The sequence below is a fragment of the Antechinus flavipes genome, chromosome 3, assembly GCF_016432865.1.
Source record: "Antechinus flavipes isolate AdamAnt ecotype Samford, QLD, Australia chromosome 3, AdamAnt_v2, whole genome shotgun sequence".
NCBI classification, from domain to species: domain Eukaryota; kingdom Metazoa; phylum Chordata; class Mammalia; order Dasyuromorphia; family Dasyuridae; genus Antechinus; species Antechinus flavipes.
Genome location: NC_067400.1, coordinates 167,854,618 through 167,867,749, shown reverse-complemented (window position 1 = coordinate 167,867,749; position 13,132 = coordinate 167,854,618). Strand labels below are relative to the sequence as shown.

The window sequence follows — 13,132 nt, the reverse complement described above, 5'->3', positions numbered from 1 at the left end:
TTGCACCATTAATTTTTCTATTGCTTTCTTAAATTAAAAAAAATTTAAACCTGATAAATCAAGCCCAATTTGTAGTTTTTACCCACTTCTGAGGCACAAATGCTCACAATGAAAATTTAATAATCACTCTAATAATCACTCTCCTAGTCAAGTGAGTTTCAGCACACTTATGCTGGCAGCCTCATTTCTTTAAGGCACAGTTCAATCATATATATATCTGTTACACCTTGGACTTCATTGAAGCAGCTATTCTCACTGTCATGTTTGAGGGACTTGTGTTTCTTGCATGTTTATGCTGTCAGGCTCAACTTTCTGGCTGGGACTGAAGACTCAGATCTCAATAATGATCACAGAGAATAACTCTTTAGGCCACATATCCCAGTTATAAGTATTCCTGTAATGTTCCTGTATTCTACTCAAACCCTACTAGTGGACTTAATCCTAATTTTTATCTTCTAATATGGGTTTTATATGAATTCTGTGCATACATGCATACTGTTAATTACTCCCTTCTGGATTTGCATGTTCTGGGAGAGCTAACCTCAGAACAGCTACTTCCCAGTGGAATACATAAAACACTGAAAGGATATTCTAAAGAAGGAGAAAAGAAATATTCAGCAGAAGTTGGGGTTAATTAACATTCTGCTTTCTAAACCTTCCTTTGGTTTAGGCAGAAGTTTAGCAATGCCATTCAATATTTCACAAGTTCTTACGATGTCTTCCTGTCCATACGACTAAGCAATCAGGCAGTGTGGTGCTTAAGAGAGCCATCCTCCAAACCAAGAAGACCTGGATCTGATGTGTTATTTGTTCTTTGTTCCCAAAGGGGACCATGACATTAGGGAGATGATTCCATGACATGCAGGTGAATTGGATTTGAGTGCCTCACTTTCCCCTCCAGAGCCATTAGAATCCAAAAACAAGATATAGATCAAGATGACTAGAGATGGCCGTGGATGAAATGGGAGACCTTGGCCATTATAAGCTAAGGTCTTCAATAGGTCTTAGTTTGACTGAGGCCATACCCATTCAATGATTAAGGCTAGGATAACAATTGAGTCAAAGAATCTCCTCTTTAGCTTAATCCAAAAAATCTAAATAAATAAATGAATATGACCAAGACGGACAAGAAGTCTTTTCCTTGCCCTACTCAAGAGGCGTAAAATTCAAATAGGAATGGATCTCTGTGGGCCACATATTAATTTAGAAAATTACAAATTATCATTATCTGTGTTATATTTTAAATTTTATTTTGTTAAATATCTCTCATTTTTTTTTTTCAGTTACATTTTAATCTGGTTCAGACTCATTTGTAAGAGCATGGGAAAGGAGTTTGACACTTCTGTTACATTCAGACTTAAGACTGTTATTTAAGTGGCTAAGATGATTCTGAATTGCATAGGTAAAAAGATTTGCCTAAATCATTGAAAATACAAATCTAATCCACATCCTTATCCCTATTATTGTAGTCTAGAAATAACCTCTCTCCTAAGGATCAAATGTTCTGTTATCCCTTCTTCCCCTCCCTACCTATTAGTATTCTGTTTGATTTGGCTGTTGGTGAGAACTGAGCTTTTATTTTGTATTTTCTGGATGGAAGCTTTCCTTACTGGCTCTTCTCTACTCTTTAATAATCAGGTTTTTCCATTTCACCTTTGTAGAAATTTTAAGACCAGAGGACTTCATTTAGTGAACTGATTTGGAAAAGTTCTAGGCTACCCCACCCCATCAACTTCCTCAACCCAGCTTACCCTTTCAATGGCCTTGAAATCAGTAAAAATGCCCTTCTTTCTCCTCTGGCTCAGTTGGCTGCCTCTACCATTTTGGCTTGCTTCCAGTGTTCAGCTATTTTATCAGATGTATCTGGATCAAATATTGGGAAGGTAGAAAAACTAGGGGAAATAAGGACTCATATAAGGCACAGCCTGAGTTTAACTGAGTAAAGTGATTAGTGGTGGTATTTGGAGGACTGAGTAATTGTGCTTCCCTTTCCTGCCCCTTTGTTGTTGTGCTTCCCTTATGTTTTACCCCAAATATTTTACCACCATGAATCATTTTCTTAGGTAAAACCACAAAGGCTCACTAGATGTGCTTGTGGAGGTGGGGTGATGGGAAGAAGGTTAAAGGAGTTTCCACCATCATTCTTCCATTATCGGGAATTCACTGATTTTATTAGCTAATTTGGTCACTTGTGGAAGGAGAGAAAGACCATGAGGTGCTTTGGAAAGCAATTTTTCTTGATAACTGATCTGTGTGATGGGAGAAGGATTGAGAAGGAAGAGACTATTTTCTATGGCTGACCAATGGGATTTCCTAGGGACACTACAAAGAAACTTCTAAAACAAGTGGCCTGGGGGATGAAGGAGATAAAATTGACTGGCCAAGGTTGAAAAAAAGGGAGTTTTTCGTGGAAAAATTTTGTTAGGAGAGGTAGCCCTGAAAGGAGAGACACTTAAAAAAAAAAAAAAAACCCAAACACAAACCAAAAAACGGCAGAGTTGTGAGATCTGACAAGATAAATCTCCACAATGGATTTTTTTCTTCTCAGATAGAATACATTTCTCTTTCCAACCTTGAGTCAAGGTGAATATCTATAGAGCTGAGGAGATCACTATGAAATACTTATTCTGTCTGTGTATCAATTAACTCCAATTTTTATCTATGTCTCACTATAGATTATAGACTGAAAGTGATTTCATTGGCATGAAGTGGAGGGAGAAGCCCGCTTTTCTGACCTGGAAAGAAACTGGGAACACTTCTATTTCTAAGAGGAAGGCTGGTCTATATCGTGATAGATTCTTCAGCTTAACTCTGAAAATATCATCCCAGGGGAGAAGTTGCTAATACACAATGCTTTTTCCTCTCTTGATAATATTTTATTTTTCCAACTATATGTAAAGATGATTTTCAACATTCATTTTTAGTAAGATTCTGAATTCCAAATTTTTCCTCTCATTCCCTTCCCTCACTCCTTTCCAAGACAGCAAGCAATCTGATGTGTTATACATGTACAATCATTTAAAGTCTTTTTCCATATTAGTTGTGCTGTGAAAGAAAAATCACAACTAAAGAGAAAAACCATGAAAAAGGAAAAAAAAGTAAAAATAGTATGCTTTACAATGAGGTGAGTCAAGACAATTCCAATAGATTTGTGATGGAAAGAGCCATCTGCATTTAGAGATACAATACTTTTCTTTAAGCTAGTCACCGATTAGGAAGATGGAAATGGAGCTGATTAGGGGTTCAGAACTGCTATCTTCAGTGAGTGGTTTTGGATTCAAATTCTGCTTCTGTTACTTAACAATATATTAAGATAGGATCAGAGCTGGAAGAGACTGGAGAAGCTATTATACCCAAATACCCCTATTCAACAGATGAGGAAATTGAGGCACAGTGACATTAAAAGATTTGCCCAGCATCACTGAGCTAGCAAATATTGGAGGTGGGATTTTAACCCACATCTTCCTTCTTGGGTTCTATCCTATCTAGTATTATCCAGTACACTATTCTGTGATCATAGATTCACCTATTTTAGCCTTGGCTTTTTTATCTGTCAAATGAAGAGGTTAGGCTAGATCAGAAATTTTTATTTTTTTGTAAAAAAAAAAAAACAATTTTACATTTATTTAAATATGAATTCCTTAATAGTCCTATGTATTTCATGCATTTAAAAAAATGTTATTTTGAGAAGGGGACAGATGAGGTCATGACTTGTTGGACCTCATCAGGGCCATAAGTTTCACTAGACTACTAAAGACATGAAAAAAATTAAGAACCTTTGGATGAGATGACTTCTGGGGTCTCTTCTGATGCTCAATTTTGTATAGCTTCTCTGTCTCTGTAATCTATAAAGCAAGCATTTATTAAGTGCCCATTGAGGACCAGTGAAGAAACCTCATTCCATTTAGAAACCTGAGCCTGCTTCTCTGGGGCTCAGCTTGGCTGTTAGGAGAAGTGGTTATTTCCAACTTCTGCTGGGACATTCAGTTTCAAAGGACATATGAAACTATGACAACCGAAGCCTGTCTTATATGTACATCTTCTTAGCAAGAAAGTCCCTCAGTCTTCTGGGACATGGGAGTTGTTAAGTGGGGTTGGAGAGAAGATTAATTAACTTTCAGACAGGATTCCTTATAACAGATAAGAGTGTGCAGATAAATTACTGAATGAGACTTCTTTGGGGTTTTGTATTTTGATTTCGATTTTGTGTTATCTGTGAATCCATCTGGGTAGAGAACTCTTAGTGGGAGAGCTCCGTAATGGGATCCGAAGAACTGGGTGCCTAGGGTATTGAGTGGTTAGGATGCTTCAGAGGGGCTCTCTCCTCTCTCCAAGGTCATCTCATATCTTAGTGCCTCTCATAGAATGCAATATGTTCTAAAAAACCTATAAGAATAAGTGTGTTGGATTTGGAGTAAGAATAGACCTGGGTATAATTCTTGCCTCAGATCCGTATTTGCCATATGACTGTAAGCAAATCACTTGGTGTCTCAGAGTCACAGTTTCATTTTTTGTAAAATTAAAAGGCTAGCTAGCATTGATGATCTTTAAGGTCCCTTCCAGTTCTTTATAATCCTTTGATCTTTTCTAATATATCCTCACATTCTTCTCTAAGCCTGAGGGGTCTTGTTCTTCAACCTTATAGTAAGATGGCATTCACAGATCAGAGATTCCACAGGCACTCACAACTAACATCTGTAGGATTTCGCTCAATATTGAAACTTGGTGGTTAAATTAGATTTAAGTTTAATTTTTTTTCTCTTTCTCTTTAATTTACTTAAGACATTTTTTAAAAGTCATTTTTCAAGTCAAATGAGTTGCCTCTAGTGAAAAATTCTTTGTCTAGAGACTCATTTGCCAGGAAGGTGACAAATTAATGAGTGCAAGACAGAGCTAGAGGGTTGGGTAATACATATTGACAACCCTTTGAATTTACATATGTATACTCCTCTTTTCTGTTTGGATGTTTCTTTTTTTCCCTAAAAGCACTTTATTTTTTCAAATACATGTAAAGATAGTTTTCAACATTCATTTTTGTGAGACCTTGTTTTCCAAAATTTTCTCCCTCTCTCTTACCTTCCCCCTCCCTAAGACAGCAAGCAATCTGATATAGGTTAAATATGTGCAATCCTTTTAAACATATTTCCATATTTGTCATGTTGTGCAAAAAAAAACAGACCAAAGAGGGGAAAAAAATCACAAGAAAGAAAAACAAACAATTGTTGAAAAGAGCCAAGTCCATCACAGTTGATTGTCACATAATCTCAGTGTTTCTGCATATAATATTCTCCTGGTTTTTCTTGCTTCACTCAACATCAGTTCATGTAAAGCTTTCCAGGTTTCTCTGAAGTCATCTGCTCATCATTTCTTATAGAACAATAATATTCCATTACCTATGTATATATAATTTATTCATCCATTCCCCAACTGATGGGCAACAAAAACAATCACAAAAGAGCCCAGGTGACTTTCATATTCCAATTAGGTCATCTAAATAGAAACCAACTGGGGAGTGCATGGCTATATATACACATCTGTATTGTAATATATTCAGTAAAAGAAATAACATGTTGCCTTTCTACCCGCATAGGTATGCTCCAGTGGACAGAGGGCTGGCTTAGGAGTTAGAAACAGATTAATCAACACTCCCATCTCCCAACTACTGGTATTTTCACTGGCTCTGCCTCATGTATGGAATGTTCTCCCTCTTTATCTCTGCTTCCTGGCCTCCTTGCCTGCCTTCTAGTGCCAGTTAAAATCCTGCCTTTCAGAGGAAGCCCTTTTTTAGATCTCTCCTAATTATGGATCTCTCCTAATAGTCTATTATTGTTAAATGGGCCCTTCCTTCTGTTGATTATTTCCAATTCATTCTGTATATAATTAGTTTGCACATAGTTCTTTATGTATTATTTCCCTCATTAAACTGTGAGTGCCTCGAGAATAGGGGTTATCTTGCTTTTCCTTGTATTTTCAGGGTTTAACACAATGCCTGACACTAGTAAGCACTTAATAAATGGTGGTGGGTTTTTTGTTCTTTTTTTGATAATATCAAGTGTCTCCTAGGTGTCTAGTGCTTTCTTAGGCTCTGAGAATTACTCTTCAATGAAATATCTTCTGGATAGTCACATAAAAAGTTATTTATATTTGAATATATTCAAGTCAAATAGGTGCTACATCTAGGAGTGTATAAGACTATATAAATATCCATAATAACTAACACTTATTCATTTAAGTTTTACCAAGTACTTTATAAATATTTCATTTTACCCTCACAACCACTCTAGGAGGTAAGTGCTATTATTATACACATTTTATAGATTAGGAAAATGAATCAGAAAGTGGTTAAGTGACATGCTTAGGATCACACAGCAGGTAAGTATCTGAGATCAGATTAAAATCCATGGATTCCTTACCCCAGATTCAGCAATCTATCCATAGAAAATCTAGCTGCTAAATACACACACACACACACACACACACACACACACACACACACACACACATTCCAAGAAGACCTGGGATGATCAAGATGTAACTCTGATACTTTAATTCCGTGATCCTCTGCTAGTCACTTAATCTCTAAGTGTCCCAGGTAAATCTCAGAGATTTATTAATTCATATTCAGATCTGTGGAAGGATTTCTTTACACCCAAGTCTATAACAAATCACCCCCACAATCCATATATGCACATATATCTAAATAGATGTGTATGATAAATACACTGTGTCTATATTAAATATCCCCAAAGTAGCAAAAATGCTACTAATTAGCTGTCATTTAAAGTTTGCCTCAGTTTCCTCATATGTAAAATGATCTGGAGAAGAAAATGGCAAACCACTCCAGTACCTTTGCCAAGACACAACTGAGTTGACAACAACAACATGTGGAAAAAAACAGGACCTGGCCTCCAGGAGTTCCCAGTCTAAAATTTTTGTATGACCAGTGCCTAGTACAGAGCTTCTAAAAACTTAAATGCTTACTGATTGGCTAATTTGTATATTCTCTTATTTTTTTCTCCCCCATTTTCCAAATATTTACAAGGCATTTAAATTTTGTCCCATAAATTTCAGTGTAGTCTCTTCATTCCCTGTGGAAAAACGTACTTTGTGCAGATCTGAGATTTTATCAATGCCAGTAAATTCCTGATGTGGAGATTAGCTATTTATTTGCAATTTATTTAATCTGGAGAGCAGCCTAGGCACAGACAAATTAAAAGACTTGCCCAAGGTCACACCCAAAAGAAACAGAATCTGAATTCTGTTTTATCTTGCCTCCCCGGCCAGCTTACTGGGTAGAACATGGCCACAATGACTTTCATTATGCATATAGCAGATACTTAACATATCTTTGTATTGGATTGAATCACATGGAGCACTAATATATTCTCTGGCTTCCCCCTTCTCTTCCTTCTAAGAAGCTTCTCTCTTTCTGAAAAAGGACCAGAAGGGAAGCCCCATCATTAGTTGTGTTCCTCTGACCATAGATTACTACTCTGTAAATGAGTGCTCAGATGAGCTCTTTTCCTTTCAACATCTCACTCTCTATAACCTATGTTCGTAATTGATTGTTTGTACTGGATATTTTTAGCTTGGCAGTTTTCCTGAATCTTTCCCACTGGAACAAGCCGAAAATTTCTCTCTACTGCTGTATAGATATTTTCAGAGAGAGAGAAATGACTTTCCCTAAGTATTCCTAGTAGTCCATTTGCCTGGGATGAAGGCTCTGCATCCCTCAAATTCAGGAAACATAGAACAGTGAAAGATACTGAAGTTGGAATCAGAGGTGTGGGGTTCACTTGTCAACTCAATTATTTGCAACTTCAGGCCTCAGTTTCCTCACCTGCAAAATGAGGATATTTGACTGCATGACCCTTTCCAATTACATTTGTGATCCTGAGGTATTTACCTTCTCTTTCCTTTTACTATTTCTGTGTCCTCCCTCCCTCCCTGGGCTAAAATAAATTCACTTCATCACTCCCAAGAAATCAATGGCTCAAGTCTTCCCCTCCCCCCCCACCTTTTTTTTTCCCCAACCTATTTTAGGTCTTCAGAGGTTGGCTAGATCAAGCCAAAAAGCATTTATTAAGTGCCTACTCTGTGCCAGGTAGGGGCTAAGTGGCGCAGGAGATAAAATACTGGGTCTAAAGTCAGAAAGATTGATCGTAAGTATCCGAGGTCAAATTTGAATTCAGGAAGATGACTCCAGATCTGACACTCTGTCCCCTTGCACCACCTGACTGCTAGATTATTTACAATATGCTTTTCAAGCATAATAAATTTAAGAGGTAACTTTCAAAATTTTGGGGCTTGTCTTATACATACATTTCAATAGTACCTTCTTTTGTATACCTGCTCTACCTTTCTTCATCTAGCATATCAGCTGCTGCGGCATCCTGGATTAGCATCATTCAGTAGACTTCATTGATGGTTTTGTAAAATGGATTTGGGAGACAGAGGTGATTCCAATTTTAGAATTCACCCAGCTTTTAGTCAGGGATAACTAATACTCTTAGGTCTTTTCTTGAGTGTTGAGATGTTATTCTAGCAAAATTTCATATACTCAAAAACATAAAAGGACCAGAAAGACCTGTCTTTTGGATGGCCAGATTCAGAGTTTAGAAAAATTTTAATGGGAAATCTCTAATCCAAGGATTCTTCATCTAGAGTTTATAAACTTGTTTCCCCCTGCACCAGTTTTTTAAAAATAGTATTTTTCCAACTACATGGAAAGATAGTTTTCAACATTTCACCTTTGTGAAATCTTGTGTTCCAATTTTTTCTCCCTCTCCCTCCTCAAGACAGTAGGCAATCCAATATAGGCTAAACGTGCAATTCTTATGAACTCATTTTTTAAAAAATGTTTTGACAAGTGTGTTATCGTTCAGTTACGACCTGCTCTTCAGGACCCCATTTAGGGTTTTCTGGGGAGACGTGTTGGAGTGGTTTGCTATTTTCCAGCTCATTTCACAGATGAAGAAACTGAGGCAAACAGGATTATGTCCAGGATCACACAGCTATTAAGTGAGGACAGATTTGAATTCAGGAAGATGAGTCTTCCTGACTTCAGGTTCAGGACTCTTATTCACTATAACATTTATCTACAATACTTTCTCTTGTATTTTATATATTTAAAAGCTTTAATTTGAGAAGGGGTCCATAGGCTTCAGCAAACAGAAACAAAAAAGTAAGGACCTCTGATCCAACAGTTACTTTTAAAGTGCCATAAATTTGCAACTGTGGGTCAGTGGGATTTTATTATTTTAAGTTTACATTTTGTGGTCCAACTTTTTTTTTTCTCATTAGAAGTTGAAACATAATTTTGATCTTGTGCTTCTGACCTTATCTACACCAGCTTTAAGATTGAAGATTACATTATAAATAGAACACTGTTCCTATTAACTGTGAGTCAAGTCAAATTAATAAGCATTTTATAAGCACTGTTTTTGTACTGGGATGTGTACTAAGAGCTGGACCACAAACAGACATCAAAAATCTAAGAACCAGTCAGGGAAAAATTTCAAATGTTTAACCAATTGGGGTGTGTGTGTGTGTGTGTAGGGGTGCTTATCTTAGCTAAAAAGGAAATTTAGGAACAAATATTGTTTTTGATGATGTCCCTTAAAAATTGCTTAATTTATTCAGAATATAATGGCCAGGAAGATCACTCAATTCCCTTATTTATTTCACCAAATAGATTTTTTCTTTGAAGAGATTTAACATAAAAGTTTTCTTCTGGAGATTGAAGATAATGTTCTTTGAAATTATTTCAAAGCATCAAGGCCAAGAGGATATCATTAGATTTGTGTGCCTGGGTGAGTATTTTGATAAAAACTTATTACAATGGAAGGCTCTTTTTCCCCCTTGGGTTTGGTAGAAGATATGATGAAGGAAGCAATATTTAAAAACAGTAATAATACATCACTAAAAAATATAGAGAAAAAAATGTCATAGTGTTCTCTGCAGAAACAATTACTCTGTTTATATCTTTCCAGATTCTTTTATTTCCCCACAATGAATACACTGATATTGTCTGATTTTAACCTTACATTAATTCCATATGTAATGCTAAGGGGGCTAATTAATGACTTTCCATTGCTATGTGTGGGAAAAAATTCTACTCTAATCTAACTAGTTGGGAAGTAAATTTCTGCTTTCCTCCCAAAAATTCACATTGGTAGCTAGAGCATGTTACAAAATCTAATAAGCAATACATTTTAACAAACTTCCCCCCCCCTCAGATTTTCTCTGTTTCAGTCTTCATCTTTTTTCTTCTCTTCTTCCTCCTCCTTTTTCTTCTTCTTCTCCTCTTTCTCTCTTTTTGTCTCTGTCTCTCTCTCTCTCCCTCCCTTTCTTTCTCTGTCTTTCTCATATACTCATACACACTTTTTTTTTTTTTTTTTTTTTTTTTGTGAATGGCACTATAGTGAAGTTGATAAGTACTTTCAAAAGGTGAAAAACATCTGTGGCCCAGAGGTATAAATTACAGTCTAGGCCTGGGTGCATATTGGGGAGAAAAAGAAGAGTTTTAGCATCAAAGCATCATAGAGAGAGAGAGAGAAAAAAAAAAGCTTTCTTAGTAACTCATCAAGTATAAGAGCTTACTTATAAGCTCATCAATCTTTTAAAATATCAAACGTACTCTGCTGCATGTATTTATGTAAATTTTTTGATCTAGAAATATCAGAAAATCAAACACAGCCAACAATTTAGGATTCAGAAAATAAATCAAGAACACTTTTATTTTGTTATAGTTATAGCCAAGGTAGAACAATCATAAAAAACACAAATTACTAAAAGGAATGAAACATAACTTTTTCCATGATAACTTGTGGTAATAGAAGACACAAATTAAAATTTCAGAAGCTCATCCTTCCAAACGATATTGTGGGTCATAAACACGTCTCAAAATGGAGACAGCATGGAGGGGAAGACTACAAGTCAGAATCTTGTATTCCAATCCCAGTCCAGTTGGGTGGCCTTGGAAAAAGTCATTTTCCCTCAGGCCTCGGTTTTCAGATGTGTGACTAAATGGTAGCTAAGATGTCTCTTCTAATTTTACAGACCTGTGATTTTTTCTATCACCCAATTTCATATTTATGTAGCAAGAAGACCTGTTAACAGATTATATGAAAAGAGGCAAAAACTGCTAAAAAAGCACTGTTCACCCTGGTGCAGGTACATACAAGTACTCAAATATTTTTTCTATGGAAAGAGAATGTATTTAGAATTTGACTACAAAGAGAAATATTTTTATAAAGCTATCATGTTAGCTAAAAAATACCGCACAGTGTGATTTTTTAGTCCAAAAGGTAAGTCAGTCAAAACACCGACATTCCTACTTTGCAATGACCAAGTTATAATAGACTTTATCTTTCTGGGAGTTTCTACTAAGACAGACCATATATTTTCATTTTCTTGCCCCACCTTGCATCATCCCATGAAGCAAGCAAAACTCTGTTAATATCTGCCTGCAATGGAAAGTATGAGTGACTAGATATATGTATATAAATCCCATTACTGAATTAGCTCAACGTAGTGCTATTTGCTTACCCAGTGTGACACGTTTGGTAGTAGTTCATCTATTAGTGGTTACTTGTTTAACGAAGGGTCGGAGTGTTAGAAAAAAAAGATGAGGAAGTTCATTTTGAGATGGGGAAAAGGTTAAGACAGGCAAGAGTTTTATTTAATGTTAGAGAAGTGGCTGGTATAAGTGCTGGTGCCAAATTCCTTTAGTTTAAAAAAAAAATCAACCTGTTCAGCATTTGAGGTAATAAGTTAAGCACCAAAATTGACTCTCTTTGGCAATGTCAAGGCAACTAGGTCACATGTTGTCGTTTCCCCCCGCGGACCTCCCGGGACAGGGTTAGAGGTTCTTCATGCAGACCTGGCAGCGACTGATGTGAGTTCGGATGAGCCCCGCCTTCAGGGTATCCGCCGAGGGGGAGGCCTGGAAGTTCTGCTCGGGAATGGTGGTGAGCCAAAAGCTGTACTTGTTGGCAAAGTAGTGGCAGGTTCCTCGGCCTCCGTTGCATTCGATAAAAGGCGTGGCCCGGAAGTCCTCCAGACAGCTTCCGGGAGATACCAGCGACTGTCCGCCGCCCTCATCCCCGGCGGCGGTGTGCTGTTAGAAAGGGACGCAAAAGCCAAAAATAAAAATAAAAATTAGGTTTTTAAGATAGGAGGTGAGGAACTTGTTAAAGCTGGGAAGAAACTCGAGGCCAATTAGCAGTATTTTAGAACTTAAACTGGCTCCTTAGAACTGATTGATAAATTTCCAACGAGCTTTTCGTCAGAAATCGATAAATACAAACATTTTTTATTTATTACTTAGATTTTAGAAAACAATGGAATGAAAGTGTTGATACGGATGAGATTTAAAAGTTGGTAGAGTTGTGAACTGATCCAACTATTTTGAAGAGTAATTTGGCATTATGTCTAAAAGGCCATAAAACTGTTAATATGTTTTGACCCAGAAATACCAAAAGAAATTAAAAAAAAAAAAAAGGAAAAACCGACAAACACACACATATACATATTTATCGCAGTTTTTTTGGTGGGGAAGGGATGAAAATTAAGAGGATGTCTGAACAAACTGGTATATGATTGTGATGGAATACTATTGTGCTCTAAGGAGTAAGGGGAGAGAATGGGGGGAAGGGAGGGAAAAATTTGGAACAAAGTTTTGTGAGGGTCAGTATTGAAAAACTATGCATATATTTTGAAAATAAAAAGCTGTAATAAAAACGTATAAAAATTTTTAAAAAGATAATTACCGCCCAAAAAAAAGAAATGATGAGGATAATTTCAGAAAAACGTGAAAAGATTTACATGAAATGATGCAAAGTGAATTGAACAAAACCAGTAATAGCAATATTATATTATGATCAGCTCTGAATCACAACTATTCCCACAATACAATGATCCAAGACAATTCTGAAGGACTTAGGATAAAAAATGTTATCTGCCCTCAGAAATAGAACTAATAGTCTCAATTCAGTCAAAGCATACTAATTTTCCTGTTTTTTTTTTTTAACTTTTCTTTTGCAATATGGCTAATATAGAAATATGTTTTGCATGACTGAACACATATAGTCTATATCAAATTTCTTGCTTTTTGAAAAAGGGGGAAAGC

General features: G+C 36.4%; 1 protein-coding gene across 2 annotated transcripts in view; it reads right to left on the bottom strand.

The window, feature by feature from the left end:
* Nucleotides 1-10,705: 10,705 nt before the first annotated feature.
* COL4A2 (collagen type IV alpha 2 chain) overlaps nt 10,706-13,132 on the bottom strand; it is a 274,234-nt gene continuing 271,807 nt past the window's right edge. For both annotated transcript variants that reach the window (XM_051984185.1, XM_051984184.1), the window contains exon 48: nt 10,706-12,121. In XM_051984185.1, the coding sequence (XP_051840145.1) occupies nt 11,864-12,121 (258 nt within the window). In that variant the 3' untranslated portion in view covers nt 10,706-11,863. The remainder of the gene's footprint in view (nt 12,122-13,132) is intronic.